General features: G+C 34.7%; 1 protein-coding gene across 10 annotated transcripts in view; it reads left to right on the top strand.

The window, feature by feature from the left end:
* The window catches only part of LOC106176690 (tensin-3), a 117,937-nt gene that overhangs the window by 80,516 nt on the left and 17,144 nt on the right, over positions 1-20,277 (top strand). For 8 of the 10 annotated variants that reach the window (XM_087006949.1, XM_087006953.1, XM_087006948.1 and 5 more), the window contains 11 exons: positions 2,078-2,152; positions 3,761-3,934; positions 4,189-4,391; positions 8,641-8,706; positions 9,620-9,736; positions 10,136-10,174; positions 11,446-11,640; positions 13,966-15,312; positions 16,228-16,260; positions 18,701-18,819; positions 19,836-19,983. In XM_087006949.1, the coding sequence (XP_086863075.1) occupies positions 2,078-2,152; positions 3,761-3,934; positions 4,189-4,391; positions 8,641-8,706; positions 9,620-9,736; positions 10,136-10,174; positions 11,446-11,640; positions 13,966-15,312; positions 16,228-16,260; positions 18,701-18,819; positions 19,836-19,983 (2,516 nt within the window). The remainder of the gene's footprint in view (positions 1-2,077; positions 2,153-3,760; positions 3,935-4,188; positions 4,392-8,640; positions 8,707-9,619; positions 9,737-10,135; positions 10,175-11,445; positions 11,641-13,965; positions 15,313-16,227; positions 16,261-18,700; positions 18,820-19,835; positions 19,984-20,277) is intronic. The other 2 variants (XM_087006952.1, XM_087006950.1) reach the window with 2 other exon arrangements.

The following is a 20,277-nucleotide window of genomic DNA, read 5'->3' as shown; positions in this document are numbered from 1 at the left end:
GAACAGAGAGATGAAGAATACAATGTTAGTTTACTGAAATTCAAGGTGGAACAATCAAAGAATCAGATCTCTATTCAGATGGGGCATATGGTTCATAGGGGTCATTGTAATTCAAGAAGAGACCACACAGGTATCTGTGGTTACTTCTCTGTCTACAATGCTGTTTGATATGATTAATAAAAGGTTCACCAATAAATACATATCAGGTTCTGTGCAAATCTTCCATCAGTGCACCAACACTCAGGCTTCAGTGAAAGACAAGTTTAACGTGAGAAATAATAAAAGGTTCAGCCTGAGAAACAAAGCTAATTAATGACAGTAGTTGCTTGAGATGAAATTTAAATATAGAAAACCATTTGCAAATGCCAAAAATACATCATATCAACAGAATATTAGTGAGTGGGCATAAGTGATAACTGCACCAGTTGCCCATCAGTTCAAAGAAAGAAGTGGAAATAATAATAATAATAATAACAATAATAATTATAATAATAATAAAAGTGGCTTCTTAATACAATGCCCAGTGTTTAGGTGAAAGTTGTGATCCATCTTTGGCATTTTGATAGATGGGGCTGTCAAAGTTAATGTCATATTGATTAATTCAGGTGTCATTCCCCCCACCTTTAAACAATAAAAGATTGTTCTAAGTGTCAAACAAACTTCTTTTATTGGCTCAGGTAGAACATGATACTTAAACTGATAAACTTTTTTGCAGCTCTCAGTACAAGTGTGATATTGAATAATAGTATTATCTTTGTCAGCATTTCCTTTTTACAGTGAGGAAAAGTGTGTTTTTATACCCAACTAGCTTGCCTCATATTTTGACAGAAACAGAAATTTCTCTCTCTCCAAATTTTATTTAAGATGCTGGACAATCATGCTGTGCCTCAATTTTCTATCTTTTGTCCTCTTTTTTTTTCTTAAGGATTAAAATTTTTTGACATTTTATGTTCAGTTAAAAAAAAAAACTTAAGTTAAAAGAGCACCTTTCTGCCATGGTATGCCCTTTTTGACTTGGGCACTACATTACATTTTAAGCTGATTTAATTTCCGGAGCTGTCACCTAAATTAAAAATAATAAAGATTGAAAATGTCAGTGCTATTGATGTATCTTTGTCATAAAGACACTACTTGTCCCCATATATAAAATGGCACTGTAAAGGTTGTCAACCTTATTGACTAGGGCACTATTTCAGAAATAACCTGATTAATGTTATTTTGTGTCTGTCATTTAAAGTTCAGCTTTCATCAGTAGAAGTGTCACTGTTTACAATTGGTCTTTTTCATTAGGGGACAGTTTTTGTCAACAGTATGTCTCTTCTCTTGGCTTTTACCAAAATGATTAGGTGCTTTGTAATATTTAGCCTGATGAACTTTTTTCCAGCTGTCGCTAAAAGTTTTGTATTTTAGTCAGTGGAAGTATCACTGTCAACTATTGGCACTTGTCATGAAGTCATTTTTGTCAACATTATAATAGGAAACTTAGTTTCCTGCTTTATAGGAGGAATGTTTTGAAAAAATTTTCTACTGGCCTCTCAAAACCACTAAGATATTTGAGGAGAAATGGCCTCAGCATTTGGTTTTGTTTTGTGTTCTAAACAGAAGTTAATTAGTGGTAAATTAGCCACAGTAAAGGAATGTTACAGGGGAAATGATTAGTTCCTATTGAAAATGTCAAAATATAAACCGCATGGTAACCACTGGAACCACTTCCTTTTACCAGGATGTTGTGGAAGAAAATGTCAAAAACGTTTTTTGTAGTCAAAATTTTACAAGAGAGAGTGGGTTTTTTGAAAAGTTTCTTTCTTTTTTTATGAAAAGACATTTTAGAATCAGTTAAGACACTTGGTATTTATGGGGTACACAAACTGTTTACCTCTGTTTTATCAGACAGTTATATGAAAAATAAAACTACAGAGAGTTTCCATGTTTCAATTCTTTATATAAGTTAACAGATATTATTTATTTTTGTTTAATAAATTTAATTTTCAAATAAAAATGTAGAATTTTAGCTTTGTCACATTTATTTTGTTACTATTGAGATATGTAAAAAGATAAATATCTCTTGTCTTTTCAGTGCTGACCAGGCATTAGACAGATATGCTATGAAAAAGTTCTGTGATGACAAAACTTTACACCCATCACAACAGAGGTAGGTATAGAACAGTTTCATGATGAGTTTAAGTCAAAATAATAAAGAAATCAAATAGATAAGATTAATAACTATAACCGACAAGTTGAGCTGCTTACTTGTGCAAGGGTCAAATAATTTTTGAGTGGTTGGCAAAAGCCAAGTCCTCATTGTATTACTCAACCAAAGGCAGTACTAGTAAGCAGTACCAGCTAACTTAACTAAGACATTGTCCATCTAGAAAGCCTGCATTATCTTGACAGGGAAGAGCATCCATCATAATATATCTCTCAATTCAAAACCCAACTGCCCAATTCAACCTGGTCAATACCAATTACAGATGACCAATTTCAATTAAAAATCAACAGCTGTCCCAATTTCTATTATATTACTATATTCCCAACCAATAGTTATGAGATATCTGTAATAACCTATAAAGCTGTACCCCCAAAAGACCCTGTTGCAATTGGATGTTATGTTATAGATTTATGGATGAAGCAGAATTGAACAGATGATGGATGATGGGGAGAGATTGTAGAAGATAGTTATTGGAACCTGTATTGATCAGTCCATTGGTCTGGGAATGAATAGCTGTCAAACTTTTGAAGATGCAGAATGCAACAAATGCACAAGAGCTTTTGAATTAGCTTTTATAAATTTGTCAATAGTTAGTCAATTAAATAATGGCAATTCTAGTGAATAAATAAATGAATTACATTTGTTTGATCACTGCATGTTTTTGAAGCTACACAAGCAGGATTATCTTGTATTAGACTGAAAAGATCATCCTTGTTTTTTCATGCAGTGTGAAATGTCATATGAACAGGAATTATATCGAGTGAAAACATGGCAAACGATGAAGGCAGGTGCATTTTACAAATGCCAGGAAATTAAATGGAATTTCGCATCAATATTCTCCTCAAGGAAATAGAAATTGCCAGTAGATACCATCAATTTGCAATCATTTGGGTGCCATGAATCCTTTATGAGAACCTTTGATACTGCTCAGACATTAGTTAAATTATTCTGTGGTTATTGAATGTTGTGAGTGGTAGTAAAGTTCAGAATGTTCTGTGCAAAAGTTTTAATAGGCTATAGTGAAAGTATCAACCATATTTGCAATGGAAATAAGTTCACAGTTTATATGTCAGTTAGTATTTAACCCTGACAGTAATTACAGAAAGCTGCTGCTAATTGAATACTTATGCTTTTTATTTCCCCCAGTTAATTGATTATTCATGAGGATTTTTGTCAACTTTGAATATTTATGGAGACATAAAAATCATTATTAACCTTTAAGGAATAGGAAATGCATGTAGAAAAGAAAATCATTATGGAATTCTTTTATCATAAGTCTGATAATAGATTTTAAAGTTTTTTGATACATTAAGTTCTTCCTGAAGATCATCTGGGTCATCTCATCATTTAAACTTTGCTGTACAATAAATATGTTACTGAATTTAAAATTAAGCCTTAGGTTTAAAAAAAATGTCTCATTGAGGTAAAGAAAGAGTTTTTTAATGAATTGCAGTTTCTTTGCATAATATAGCACAATAAAAATGCATTTATAAGGTGTGTGTGTGTGTGTGATTTTAAACATGAATACATCTTGTGATAATTTACTTTCAGATATGTGGAGTACTTTGCTGGGCTTCTCTCTGGTGCAATAAAGATAAACAGTAGCCCCCTGTACCTCCACCACATGGTCATCCATGGGATTCCCAACTTTGACTCCAGAGGGGGCTGTCGAGCCTTCGTCAAGGTGTACCAAGGGATGACACCCATCTTCACTTCAGGAACATAGTGAGTTGTGTAGAAAGCCGTATATGTTATTTTCATTACAGGATCAGTTTGTTTAACATGTATTTGTTCAGGCTGTGAAGTATCCAAACTTCTTGGTCTCCCTTGATTTAAATGGCATTAGTTATAGATCATAAGTGAAAGACTGTAATTTTTTATTTTTGCATTGATGTACAGAGAAACTTACTCTGCTGTAATTTACCCATTCACTTGTGACAAAGCTTGTAAAAATTATTTCTCCTCAATTTGCCTTGTAGTGCTGCCAGTGACAGCATGCACAGGTTGTGCATGTCCTTTGACCAAGCCATCCCTCTGCGCGGAGATATACTCATCAAATGTTACCATAAGCAGCCCGGAGACAGCAGACGAGAAACCATCTTCCGCGTGCAGTTCCACACGTGCGCCATCTCCGATTATGGACTTGTGTACAGCAAGGGAGAGCTGGATGATGCCAACTACAGTAAGTATATAAAAGAGAATAAACCTCATTTATGCCTGTATGAATTGTGCTATACAACAAGAGACAGGTATAAATTGCATTTATGCCTTCTTGTAGACAACAAGGTGATGTTTACATCAGTATTTATGCATATACCATCATTTTCAAAGTTGTAGGCAAAGCACATGAAAGAGATGAATAATATTCGTAAATTTGTGTATAGTCAGTGGGAGTGTACGGGAAAAGCCATTGTAAGGTTGGGTGCTGAAAAGACAATATTATCTTTTAATTCCACACTTACAGCAATAAAAGGAAAATTACAGTAACCATACAGTATGCACAGAAAGAAATATTACAGTAACCATACATGTATAGAATAGGGAAATAGAAGTCTTAGACACTACTGTTATCATTGATTGCTTCAGAAAAACAAATGAAGTCACTGATGCCAACCACTGTTAACTGCAAAAAGACAGCTTAAAGCACATTAGTTGACATGATACTTTGCAGCAAAAGGGCCGTTTTCATGGAGTTGTATTCCTGAAAAGAAAGTATTACATTATTATCATCACGTGTACAGTGACTGGAATCGATAGCAATAATACTTAGTTCAGTTAGAGATATCTCCCACAGCCTAAGTGCCTCTGACAAAACACATTATCTGTCTCCTTTACTAACCTTCAGAAATCCATTGATAAATTAATGATGTAATTTCATTCAAGGATAACGATGAAAGTACCGTATAGCTCACGCTGGGCAAACTCATTACTGTTATAATGTAACATTACATTACCACTGCAGAGGCAGATGGTTTTAACCCAGTTTTTCACTTTCTATTATGTTGGGTTTTTGTAAAAAGATTGTGAAGATTAAAGGGTTAAGATGTTTGAGTCCTTTGTGTGTGATTGTGAATTGTTGCCTTGGGACAATATCTGAAAACATAACAGTAATGGTTGAATGTTATCAGCACAGGTTGCTTTGTACTTTAATCACTGGATTGTGAAATATTCACAACGGTCAAAATTCTGAAATTTTTAATTTTACTTAATTTTTGTGGTGCACACATGATCATTTGTGTCACAACTCATCCATTTTCATTTTTGTCATTACGAAAAGCAACCCAGACAGCCTCAGTGATCTGGCCCACGTCTGGCCCAGATCTGGCAATGTCTGGCAAAAGGTATGGCCCACGTATGGCTTGCCACATGTGGGCCAGATGTGGCAATGTTTGGGCCAGATCTGGCCCAGACATTGCCACATCTGGCCCAGTCCACATTTGCTCATATGGCCAGATGTCGGCCCAGATCTGGCAATATCTGGCAAAGGTATGGCATGCCAGATGTGGGCCAGATCATATTCAAATGGGCCAGATTAGGGCCAGACATGGACCACATATGGCCCAGAATGTTTTTTTTTCTCTTTTTCTTAAATTATTTTTAATTATTCAATAAGATTACTATAAAAAAAGACATACAAGATTCAAGATTCAAGTATTTATTCTGTGCTAAAACCCTAAACAAAGTTATTACACATTATATAACCTTGCTGGCAACTAACATGTAACAAATTAAGGGTCACTCCTTGTCTTTTTGTACAAAACAATGTATATATGAAAAAAAAATACACTGCAAAAAGGCAAATATACAGACACAGGAGGAAATGTCACTTACATACATGTAAAGAAAACAGTTATAACAACAATTTTTTTTTTCAACACAAAGCTGCTCATCGAATCTGAATTAACACAAATTACAAAAATTGTAATTAATTATGCATGTACATGGGGGAGGGGATTGAGGGGGAAATATTTTTGCACACCTCAGCCTAAATAATATTATACATTGTCATTTTTAAACTAATTCAAACATATCATTAATAATAATAATCACTAATGAATATAGTTTTGTAATGAATAAATCTTGAATAATGAATGAAAAAACATTGTTTTTTTTTAGTTGATGGTGAGTTATAACAAAATTATAAATAACCATGCAGTAACTGTTTCAATTCAACTTGCATGCTGGCTACAGTACTGTACATACATGTAAATTCTGAAAAAAAAAATATGTATACTCCAGCACAGATATAGATGTACAATTAAAAGAGAATTACATGTGCACAAAAAAAAACCCCAGTATCAATGCTTTTGAATTAAATCACATCATGAATCAAATCACTCAATGAATTGAACCAGTTTGCAATGTTTGCGCTTTTTTCAAATCCATAACACTTAGAAATGATACATCCGGCTCCTTTACAAGCTTATAATTATTAAAGGAATCAACAATATGGAACAAGTAACTCTACCAAGTTAACAACAGTTCATTCAAATGTCAAGTCAAAACACAACATCCCTTCCTTTCTTGGAGAGAAACGGCCCTTTCAAAACATGTTTATTGACAGTTCAGTCTTTAAAATGTCCTTTCAAACATTAGAAGAATAGCATATGAACTCCAACTTTTATTCCTTAAACCACACTGAAAATTCTCAAAACTTATCAACTCATATCAAATCCCATGTCCTTTCACTACTACTGGTCTCTTCCTTTACGTCACATTCAAATGTTCCCTTCACTTTTAAAGGTTTCTCAGACGTGTATGAATAATACTGTTTGTTTTCTAGTCCTCCACAAGAGCCACATTTATTTTTCTTGGTTTTCAGCATTCTCCATGTATTTTCATCAATGATATTACAATATGCACCTGAATCTGGTAATACACTGAGATTAACACCGCCTCTATTTCCTCCATGTCTTTGTGTATATTGCATTGGTTCCCACACCAAATGTATATGCACTCCTGGATTATCATGTTCAAAGCTGTCATTTACATGAATAATAGTTTCAGTTTTGCAGACTTTTGCAAAGTGATCCAACGTTCCATGTTTTCTCAGTCAGGGAGTTTCTACTTCGTTTTTCATGTCTAAACTCGTAATGTTTAGACTGGCTTGGTTTGTCAAATGACTTCGGTTTCATCATACTCACAGTTTCTGGTGTTCCAATTTCATTCAAAGCGTTAACTGTCTAATGTATATTCATGTTTCTAACCTGTGTTTGGGAGAGTCCTGAAAATATCTTGTACACCTGTCCCTGCTGAATACAACATTAGCGCGTGTCTCCTCTGACATGTATTTTTAATTTTCTATCTTTGTTCATTATTCATGCCGTCCGTTGGTTTTGAAAAGATCAATCTTTTCCGTCAGCGAAGAGGTTAAAACTGTCTAGCCATCGCGTCGAGCGTGACCCTAATGTCTCCGGACTTCTGTACGGTTCGAATTCCGTAATTTCACATTTTTCCTCCATTATTTCAAAGAAAGTTGGCTCACAGTTTTGCACTAGTGTTAATACTCGTCTCCAGTGTTGATGCCTTCGAAATAAATCGCATCACGAATCAAATCACTCAACGAAATGTATCAGTTTGATACGCTTGTGCTTTTTTGATATCCATAACTCTAAGAAACGCTACATCCGGGTCCTTGACCGGCTTAGCATAAAAAGCGGAATCTTACAACAGCGGAACGAGTAGTTCAAAAAAGTTTTAGAACAGTGAATTCATTCAAATGTCAAGTCAAATTAAACAAATAGCACACTTATGAGGGGACTTTGAAGAAAAGAGAGAGAGATAAATTAAATCAAAATTTATCAAATGACGTCAGTTCAATGCATTCAGCTCACTGGTCAATAAAAAATAAATAAATAGAAAATAAAAATTGAAAATGAAAGTACCATATCTGGCCCAAGTCTGGGCAGCATCTGGCAAAATGTGGCATAAATGCCAGACTTTGCCAGACTTGGCCCAGATCTGGCAAATGTCTGGCAAAATGTGGCATAAATGCCAGACTTTGCCAGACTTGGCCCAGATCTGGCAAGTGTCTGGCAAAATCTGGCCCAGATATTGCCAGACGTTGCCAGATCTGGGCCAGACGTGGGCCAGATTACTGAGGCTGTCTGGGAAAACTTTTTCAAAGATGTGATATATTTTTGTGTCTTACAATATATTGATAGTCATCTGATTTTTAAATGGACAGCTTATAATTAATTGATCAGACAATAGAATTGGAAAATATATAATTCACTAAGCACTTTTTGGTAAAAAATGATAACATAGTTATTCACATCTTTGGTATAACATTGAAGAGATGAAAGAAATTCTTTAGTGACGAAAATCCAATGACATTGCCCCTATGCTTATTGCATAATTTTCTGTCCTTTCTGTTAATATTTACTTCAGTGGTGTTTTAAGTTACATTTCTTTAATTTGCTATTTTTCAGATATTAAATTCCCTGATTCAGGTCAGGTGGAATTCATCTTCTCCCCAGGACCAGAGCGGATAAGGGGTAAGTGAAAAAATGTACTTACCCTTTAAAAACTTAGGCTTTTTCAGAGAATTTTGAGTTACATGTAGTACTGTTAGCACATCTTTGTCTTCCTTTTGCTTTATGTTACATCTTACTTGCAATGCAAAAATAAACAAAACATTCACAAAAGGTGTTCACATAAATTTTGGAGGCTCTTGGTAAGTGGCTCTTTTATGGTTGCTTTCACATTTTTGCAATATGTTTTACTGTAGCTTTAACATGCAACACAGCAAAAAGGAGGCTCATGCTAATATTAATGGAGAGTGATATGCTAGGACTTTTTCTGTATCTACTTATATAATGCAGACATAAACATGCTCATGTTATGATGAAATGCTGTTGCATCAAAAATATATTGGAATGAATTTGATAACTTGAGCTAGTAACATAATAGCAACATTTTGGGGGCAAAGAAAACTATAATATCAATTTCAAACAAATCTCCCTCACTTCAACTGCTTAAAATGCTGTTTATTGCCTTGTTGATCATGACAAGTAGAATAATCTGGTGCCATGAAATATCAGTAAAGAGGCCAAATAATGTCTTCTGTTGAATGGGACATTTTAATTAGGGCCTCGTATCTCCTAAACCAATTTTACTTAATTGAAACTGAAAAAAAAGTTTTTTTTTAATGTAATGCACTAACCAGTACCCCTTAAACGTTACATTGAAACCCCTCCACCTCCCACCCCAAGAAGAAATTATACATATATTTTATGAAGACATTATTCAGCCGCATATTTGACATGACATTTTAAAACCTATGTATAAGCTGGGTATGGGTTGGTGAGACTTGCTGGACACTGCTGCTTTTCTTCACCCAAGTTTAGAAAATGGAATGCTCTTTTTTTTTACCAATTTAAGTTGTTCACCATTGATTTTATGTTTCAGCCAATGCAGCACTTTTCACAGAAACTAGAGCCCCTGTAGATGAAACAGGAAACCCCATTGTTAGATGGGATTCTTACGAAAACTTTAACAACAAAATGCAGGATGGTAATTTAGCAGGTAAGCAGGGAGTTTAGTTGATATAATTTGTTTTTCATATTTATGTGTTTTCTTTAATGTTTTGATGACAGCAGCTGTAACTGAGTAATATTTAAACATTATTTCTGCTTCATAGTTGGCCATGCTTTTACTTACATAGATGCGTAGAGTTAGAAGTATTCATCCTAGAATTATATTTTATTAACTTAATAAGCTTAAAACATAAAACTCAATAACTGTAATATCGATCTAAAGCTAGTACAATTCAGTGTTGCCTATAATACTTATTAAAAGCAAGTATTAACAGCTGCTACTATAATGTTAAGCTTCCATTTATTCCTAATCAATTACTTAAACAGCATTTTTGATGAGATTTGTCATTTATGATGTATTGCTATTTTCTCCTAATTATGCTTGCAGTTGGCCTTTTTAAGCTTAAAGAAATGATAGATCTAAAAGGTAACACTAAGAAAATCTCTTCTGATAACATCAAAGGGTTTCTTATTTTTACATCTGAACAAGCTTTTAACTCAAATCTTGGAATTTCATATTTCTTTTTTTTTTTTTTGTGGTTTTATCTATCTTTCATTCCTAAGACATGCCTTTATTCCAACTTCTTCCCCCTATATTCTGACTTTGGAAAGTAAACCTCGAAGGTGAAAACCTTGGTGTTGTGAACACATTGCATCATATTTTTCTTTTTGCTGGATTATTACTATTTCTAATGCTAAATTTGTGTAAAAATTTTTTTACTCCCTTATATTTTGAGCAGCTGAAAAAACATTTGCCTATGTAGGTCAGTTAAAGAATGAAATTCAATGCTTTTCTTAATTTCCAAATGTTACGAAATCCTTTTAAATCCAAACTGTCTGACTTTGACCCATTAAAAAGAAAACACTGAATAGTCTTATAAAAAATTTAACAATTTGAAATAATTTAATAGTGTGAGCCATTCCCCCCTTAAATGAATTTATTTGCATGACACTTATACATCTAAATATTCACATGTGTATTTCATGGATATTGGAATATGTTGACAATGCTTTTCGTCTAATTTCTCCTGGATGTTGTGTCTTGACTGATTTTTCCTGGTGGTCAGGTGCTTTCCAACATATTACCTGTTTTATGCTTGGCTCTTTTTTTTTCAACCTAAGGTGCATTCAGTCTTGTACAACCTTAATTTTGGATAAACATCACCAGACAACAAAAATTCTGAACATGGAATTTTGAATTTTTTTTTTTGGTGTGGTTTGGGCTCATTTTTGACATATCAAATTGGTATGATTCTGAATGTGTCTTCACAAGAAACATTTTTGTAGGTTGCATGATTGTTCTATTCTTGTTTTTTTTTTTTTTTCATGATGTCACTTTGAATCTATTTTCAGTGATTAGTATTATTAGTGATAAAAATACTGTCATACATTGAAATGATGACATTTAAAGAATAAAAAGGTTATAAAATAGTTAAATTTATGTTTATATTCTGTTATGTTCTTTACTGTATTTTACAGATATCTTACATTGGTATGAGATCATTCCACATACAGTTAAAATTATTTTAAAATTTGATTTCTTACACCATTTGAACTGTTTCCTCTTTTACTTAGCCAGCATAAATGCTAGCAACAGCAGCTGCTTTTAAATGTTAAAATCACATGAAATGTCAAATCATTTATCTCATTCCAATAATAAAAATCATCTCAGCTGAATTAGAAAGAAATCAATTTCAGACCATGATGAGAATGCACGTCCTGCATCTATTCGCGTGTCGCATGTGTTCCACGAGGTAGGGCCAGTGGATGGTAGCCTCTACGCGCAGGTGCAGAAAAAGGGCATGACCAATGGTACAACTAATGGAACACCAGCCCCAGTGCAGAACGGTCCACATCATCTTAGTATGGACTCAGGATTCCACTCAAATCCAGGTATAAAATGTAGTCCATCTCTCAAGCTCAGGCAACCAACACTTAGGGACATCTGAAGCATTATCTTAACAAGCACAATGGAACTACTGACTGACTGTCATGTCTAGCACACTGAAGACCATGCTTTCACACAATATGCTCCAGTATATTTTTTGGATGGTCTTCAACTCTTATAATTGGATCACCTAAATTGATATGTATACTGGCTCTCATTCCATCAGAGCTTCATCGTCTGTGGTTTATTCTAGGAGATGAGTTGCACTTTATTTTGGCAGACTAATTACTTTTATCTTTGAGGTATCAAGAAAGCTTGGAATGTTTCTTGCTCACACTCAAAGTGCATAAGATTGTCAGAACCATTTATGAAAACATTTGTAGGTGCCTTTAAATTGTAGATAGAAAACCAAACAAACCATGGATGAAACCATGGATGTTTTAATGGAAGTAAATTATGTTTATAGACATTGATATCTCAGAAACAAAGATGAAATTCCCAGATGTTCCCTCTCTCTCATTTGTTGATAAACATGCCTTAATATATTATAGGTCAAACAATTTTTGTCATGGTAACTCAATCATAAAAGATATTTGCAGGCGAAAGAAAAAGCTCTGACACACTGACTTCACTACTATTAATCTAAAAAATCAAATATAGAGTCATGTTCCATAGTAAGTTCAGTATAAACCTTAGAATTTATATACAGAATCCAGAAACTGATGCATGCAGGTTCTGAACCCTTCACCCATGAGACCTTGTATAGCCTACCAGCTCCTGTTTATTTAGTGAAAAAAAGCGTTATTTCCTTGCCTAGTTGATCGGCAGATAATATGGCATCCAGGTATGCCAAGCTGTTCCTTATATGATAGGAACTCAAGGTTACCCAAGCAGACGGCCTTTAAGACCCAATAACTTCAAATTAATCGACATATGCTTGGCTATTACGGTTGATGTTTTCTTAAAAAGGGGTTCATTGGTTTTAAGGTGTATTCACTTAGAAGAAAAAAATGGGGTAATTTTATCCCTTAATTCATGAAATGAAATTCTGAGTGTTTCAAAAGGCCAGATCGGTGGTAAATGTCAGAGGAAGTGAAGGTCAAGATTTGATGGTTAGGGTGAACATTGAAGTTACCTATTGGTGGAAGTGTTAAAGGTAAACTGGAGCAGGTTCCAGGCTCACTTCCCACCTTCAATATGGCCAAGGTAAGATGTGTTTGAAGCATATGGATACATGTAACTTCTCATTCTGATTTTAAAAGCTTGTTTCTTAGACAGTAAGTTCTTCAGACATTTATGTTTTTTGACATCTGTTGATTTCATAGAGTCAGGAATCCAGCTTTTTATCATTCTATTTTAACGTGATTGGGTAGCTATGTTTATACAGTAGATAAGGGATAAGATTCAGCCCAAGGTCTTGACTACTGTTGGTAAAGGTTGGTTGTAAGGGGATAGCCAGGTGTTACAAATGTCTGCCTTATTCGGAGTGCTTTTATGGGGGCAAATATACTTTTAGGCAGAACTGTGGATATGTGTATTTTGTGACATTTCAAATCTCTTTCTAATATTTTATCTAATTTTTGATGAAAAGATGTGACCAATTAACATCTTTAGCAGAATGTTGTGGAAAGGTGATTTTTGATAATTAAACTTAACACATGGGATACAGGTATATTGTGAATCTACTAGAGCTTAATTTATGGAAAGTTGGACTTATTTTTTTAATTAGATGAACCAGGAAGGTGTGGTTTGAAGAGTCTTTAGATTGTTCACATAACATCATATAAAAGTATAAGATCCCTATATAAAGAGAAAAGCCCAAGGATATTAAGAAAAGCCAAGTTATTTTTAAGGCAGTTGCAATAACATCAATCATAACAAAAATGCAGAATGTTCAAAGTAAATATTTCTGGTCGCCTTTAGGGGAAAAAAATTAGCCCCATCTTTCTTAGCATCTGATATATGATTTATGCATTAGCACTAAGATTTATGATCCAGTTTGAGATCTTAAGAATATCTGTGTGAAAAAATAATGTGCAGTTATCGTTGTATGTGAATTACAGGGAGCTTGGATGAAAGTTTTTCTCAGTCAGTGTTTTCAGTGTTAAAGTTTGAGTAAATGAGATGAATTAATTTGTGCTCAGCACCAAAATATTCAAAGAGCAGCATATATCTGTAATGGTACAATGGTGAACTTCAGATTTTTTTAGCATTTTCAACATTTTTATATTCAGCATACTGTTGCTTTATACCATCTTCTAGGCCATTTAGTAACATGACCTGGACAGTAATTAAGTACAGTTATAGAATTGTATTTTTGTATATTTCAGGGCATAACTATAGCAACAACATGGTAGTGGCCCAACACACCAACCAGCAGTATACACAGCAGTCCCACCAGACCACCACTAATAACAACAACAACATTGATGAACAGAAACAACTGGATGATATCTTGAGTGAGCTACTGGGAGAGAGTGCCTTGCTGCCCAGTTCACCACAAGTCACCACCACACGGGACGGAAACAACTGGACCACCAGTGAAAGGTCAGTCTCGCAGAGCGAAGATGGGCGATCGAAGAGCATCATGGAGACTTCAAAGACTTTTTCAAATCCTGATCCTTATACTAGAAGTGAGACCACCACTGTGAAGAAAATGTCTTACACAACTTACGACCCATCTGTAGAACATGCTGTTGTAGAGGACCATAGAGGGCGATCTTCTTCCTACACTTATCGACCAATCTCACCACAGCAGAGTTCTATGGTAGAGAGCCGGGTGCGCAGCCCCTCGCCAGTGCGTAGCCCCACGCCTACCAAGACATTTGAAAGTCAGACTTATCGTACCTATGACACTCGCTCCACATCTAGTAGTGAGGAACCAATGTCATGGCTGCAGCAGCAGCAGGCCAAACTGAAAGCCCGTCGCGAGGGTCGTGATCTTCTTGACCTAGAGAGAAGGACAGTGCAGGAGAAACAGCTGGTTGCCGAGTTGAAAAATGCACAGAATAGGTACCAGGTCCGTAGGCGTCAGAGTGAATCAGATGAACAAGCAGTCATTGAAAGCTACAGGAAGGCAGAAAAGAGGGAAAATGTTTTTCAGAATGGTCCCGTCTCTCCGCAGCCTGTTAGCCCCAAGTCTGAGCCATGGGTATATCGCCCACCTGAGAGGTACAGACCACCATCTGCTCCACCTGAGCCATACAGACGACAGATGTCACCAGAGTCAACCTATAAGGCTGAGAAGAGTGTGTTTGTTCAGTCTACCAACCCAGTCTCCTACACAGTTACCATCACTCCTGGAAAGCAGAAACCTCCGCCAATTGGCACCATAGCAACCAAGCCTCCTCGTCCAACATCGCCAAGCATCCCCGCAAGAACCAGCAGTCGTAATGTGATGAGCATGCGCCACTGGCAGTCCCATGGCAAACCACTGCGGCGCCAGGCTTCAGACACCTCACATGACCGTGAGAGACCAATGAAATGGTCCAGTCAAGGTACCCAAACTCCACCCAGCACCCCCCCTCGCACTGCCTCCCCTGCCCCACCAGCAGGGTACAGCACTGCCCAGCACCACTATACCTATACCACCAACATCTACCAGCAGAAAGAGGACAAGAAGGAAGAGGTGGTAGAGGAACCAGTGGCACCAGCCAAGGTGGAACCCAAGTCTGAAGGTATGGGAGCACTGGTTTTACGTTTTATGTTTTTCTTACATTTTTATAAACAGTCTGTTGAACCTAAGGGATTCTTTTGAATTTATATTTTTGTTGATCTTTTTGCACTTTAAATTAATACCTTCATTCTAGTAGAGTTATATGATAGTTAAACACTGATTCAGGCAATAACTATAACCTAGCTTGAGAACTGTTTAATAATCAACATAATATTATAATATAAACCTATCTACTTTCGTTTAGTGAAGAAAAAAGCTCTTACTGATAGAAGTAACCCTCACCAAGTCTACATTTGGCATGAATCACTCTAAAACCTAAATACTAGAACTTTTCTAATAATTGACATCAAAATTAACATTTGCATTGTTCCTTATAAGTGACATTTTTTAAATGATTTAAGACCACCATTATTAAAACTGAAGTGATTAATAATGCATAGATCTGAAATACTTAACTAAACTGCAAATAGTATAAGCTGTGACTATACAAGATAACACAGTCTGTTTACTTATAAAGTGAGAAGAAACCACTATGGTAATTTTTTTTAATTTTTTAGTATTTAATGTCATTTTATACAGTTTCTGATGCTATAAATTTTGGATTTATGTTATACCAAAACAATTATTGGTAAAAAGTTGAGTAGAAATGATAAACTCCTCAGAACAGGCATGAAAACTGAATAAACATTAAAAGTAACTGTGTGTGGCTAACCACAATAGAACCCTACAGTAGACATTTTCAGTAGCGCTAGAAACTTTTGCAACATTGATGCTATTTTCAAAGTTGCCAGTTTTATAATTTGCCAATACAGAGCTGTCTTATATAACAGCACTTGTTTATCTTCTAGGTGTTTTTGTTTCTGTTTTTGTTGAATTTTGTGGAGTCTTACATGGCCACCATTTTGATTTATTTTAGAACCCCCACCACTCTCCAAAGAGCAAGCAGAAGGTAACATTGATCCCATCTCCCTGCCACCATAATGCATCATGTTTTTTTAATCTTTGAGCAGACATTTGTGGTAGTTTGTTTTGCTTTTGAATACATAGAGTACAAAATCCAGAGGAAAAAAATGTTATTTTACATTGTATATACTCAACTACTTTACTCTTAGATTTAAAAAGAAAAATAATTTTTGGGCTTGAGCATTATAAATTATGAATTAAAAGCAATAGCAATTCAATGCCCCATGATTGTCTGCAAAAAATGAAATGTGGAACATGGACCAGTTAATACATTAAATTGACTTTATTATTTTGAATAAATATTGTTGGATCAAAACATACAAGTTATTGTTAAATAGGACAAGTGAAAAAGGACAAGATTGTTCATCAAGACGTATGCAAAATTGAGTGATTGGTCCATGTTTCTCTATATGTAGATTTCCATATGGCTGCATGGCATGCTATATGGCATGGTATTTGGAGTATTCTGAAGGTTGTTAATATATTAATTCATAATCGTCTTTAGGCTGAGATGTTTCTCCGATTTTCTGAGGATTGGAATTATGCTGATGCATCTAAATTACTGACATAACTCCATGGCAACCGACAAAAAAAAATATGGCTATTAAATATCTTGACAACCACATATGCAGTAATATTTATATCCTCAGTGCATGCTATTGTAATTCATATACATTGTAGACATAAATATGGAATGATTTATTTATATGTAGAACTTAATATGGTAACAACCATAGACCATAGTAGTTATAAACATGTATTAATAAATATGGTGTTAGCATGAATAGCCCTTATATAGTTACATTGTAGCTCCATTAACATGTCTGCCTAGCAGTAATTTTTCTTGTAATTTGACTCTGAGAAAATTATTTTTAATGTATTAGTTTATGTTGAACTCATTAGGAAATTAATTGAATTGTCTGTAGAACACATTGATTTTGGAATGTTTTGGCCATGATGATGAAAATACTGCTCACAGGCTTAATTTCCACTATTTCCTTTTTTCATTTTACTTTATCTCATTTGAGATACATTCAATTTTTTTTTTTATTCTCCACAATTCTTGTTTTGTTTCCCGTAACCTGTTACAATCAACCATTAGATTTTTCTATTGTTTGGTCTTAAAAAAGATTCCATTGATATCAAATGCTGTAACTGATATGTTAGAAGTCACTAAGGCCATTGGATAAAGAACAATGTACCTTGTGTTCATTTTCATTCACTTTTAATTGGCATGATAAGGTGAATACAGGTGAAAATTATGATGCTTGACTGCCCCTGAATAGAAGTGAGAAAAGAAAAATATCAACAAAAAAAAAAAAAAAAAAAAAAAAGACGAATGAAACAAATTGATAAAACCCAGCCATTAGCACACCCTAAATGCTAAATGTTTCATTGATTATGATTGATGTTGTAATTGATGTGAAGTTACATGTTTTGGAACCCATTGCTTATGTGTATGTTCAGTGTTGTTACTTTTTTTTCTGTTGTTATGCAGATGTATTGTTTTATGCACTTTGTTTTAAAGGGAGAAATGGTCTATGTTACAGGGGCTTATATGTTATTTGTTACGGTTTTGCTTATTAGTCAGTGGTCAATCATATTTTGTTCTTTAATTTGGTGGCTGTTCTTTATTATTATCAGTATGTCCTTATAGGATTTGGGTGTTGCTACAATATTTGCATAACATCACCACATGGTTTAGTACATTGTATTGGCAGTTGCTTTGATGTTTTATTTGCTATCAGTAACTTGAGCACATGATATCACAGCTAGATAGACTCAACATTTGATGTTTGGGAGAGCTTGGGCAACCCCTTCATAGTAACATTTCTGTGCAAGTGTTAAGTTATCGGGCTGTAGTGCCAAGCAGACGCAAGCTTGCATCCATGGCTGCCATTTTGTTGGAACTGGAATACACAGAGGGAGTGTTCAAATGTAATATTTTTTGAAAATATACTGAGGGAAGTCTTTTTTTTCTCTACAATTTGTTAAAGTTGAAGATATTTTACATTTAAGGATAATGTTCCAGTATATTGCTCAGCGAGGTAAAACATATTGAAACTTAAGATTTTGAGTTTTTTTTTTTTTTTTTTTTTTTTTTTTTTTTTTTTTTTTTTTTTTTGTTATAAGCTCTAACATGAAATATTGCATTTTGGAAATCTCACAACTGACAACTTTTTGTTTTGATCAAAAGAGGTTAGGATAATGACATAGCTGTAATGTAATGATACCAGTGGAAATTTTAGATCATCAGCCGACTCTTTTTCTTCTCGTTCATATTTTGTTATACAGCATGTTGCTGGTAGGCACTGGGTATTATAACACTCCTCTCTGTGTATTCATACCCCTTGAAAGCACACTGACAGCTTTGCATGAATGTGGATCCCTCATGTGATAGCATACTCTGTTGTATTCCTATGCAGCTATTAAAAAGCGTCTTGATGAACTGGAGAAGAGATTGACGGACTCCGCCTCTCCGCCACCGGAGCAGCCTGTCCAAGACTTTAATACCTGGCAGACCAGTAGGACATTTGAGTACAAGGTGAGACAAAGTAAATTTTAAAAAATTATAACATGTTATTAAAAAGCATATAGCTAATCATTTCTTAACTGTATAGTTATGTAGTCATTAAATATTATTTCTTTGTTATCAATTCAGTGGAAAGGCACTTTATTTAAAAAAAACTGAACTAGTTTGATTATCAGTTTTAAAGAATCAAACTTGAAAGTTTATCTCATTATAAATATTAGTGAAAGGAAAATAATAGAATAAAGAATTATTCTGTATTCTGGAAGCATGTGATATTTGACAAAATTGACTTTTTTTACTCAACTCCCTTACAACAAGGCACATTTTGTACGGATTCATAGGCTGCTAGTTTATCTCATGTCTCAAAATTGAAAAAAAAAAGAAGATCTAATGATAGGAAAAGAAATGGTGTTATGTGTTATCTGGCCATTGTCCATGGCCTTAAATTTAAGCATTTTTTATTTTGTTGTGTTTGAATTAAAAAAAAAAGTCTAGGACTCTTGAGGCAAAAGATTACATTGTATTCAGCGTAGGCTAATGTGAATAGAAAGAGCTTGATCACTTGCAACATTTGCATGTGGACAGAAAGAGATTGATGTTCTTGCTGGGTGTTCTATTCTGCACTATTCATTAATTTTATACAAAGCCTTCATGGCCCAAAGAGGACAGGATATTGGAGTGTGATGGATGTGTGTCCCCTACAATTTGTGCTCCTGTAGGAAAGAGCTGTAAAGTTTACTCTGGATATTTTTTTATCAGTAGATGTTTGGGTTACATGTATTTCTCCTTTTTCAGTTTGGCAGTATTTTGAATATTTGAATTGACTGACACATCATGAATTTTTTGTTAAGATTGCAAAAAATCTTTTTGGAGAGCCTATTTTCTTTGCAGTAGCAGAAATGAACTGAGTGGAATTTTCAAGAACTTAAACGAACTCTTATAAATGCTCAAACACTATTGAAATCACAGTTGTGAATACTTGAATATTTTTAAAACTTGATTGATAACATGCTGTTTTTCTTTTGCAGCCAAAGAAAGAAGTGCGTCCCAAGTCAGATCTGGAGGAGGACATGATCTCACTGCGCCCAATAGGCCCAGGTCTACAGCCAGTGGAGCCAGACAGACCCCCCAGCAGACCCTCAACACCTGCTGGCTTTGTGGCCTCTCCAGTGGGAGGTAGGTGGAACAGCCATTGGAAAAAATCATTGTTTTGCAAAATAATAATAATAATAAAATAAAATAGAAATAATAATCCACAGTTGTATTGGGGAATTCCCTTGGAAGTTCATTGTTGGTGCCGATTTGTAAATTATAAAATGATTGTACCCTGATGATAATATTTTAGAGTGCATTTTTTTTTTTGCATGGTTTTTAATTCATTACATTGAGTTAAATATTGTTGCATTCAAAAATATATCTGTAGGTGTATTTATATGTTCAATAAAAATTGCATATTAGGTGATTTTTACT

This window comes from Lingula anatina, chromosome 2 (assembly GCF_051362555.1).
Source record: "Lingula anatina isolate TDL-2025a chromosome 2, LinAna3.0, whole genome shotgun sequence".
Taxonomy (NCBI): Eukaryota; Metazoa; Brachiopoda; class Lingulata; order Lingulida; family Lingulidae; genus Lingula; species Lingula anatina.
This window is presented reverse-complemented; position numbering and strand designations above follow the sequence as displayed.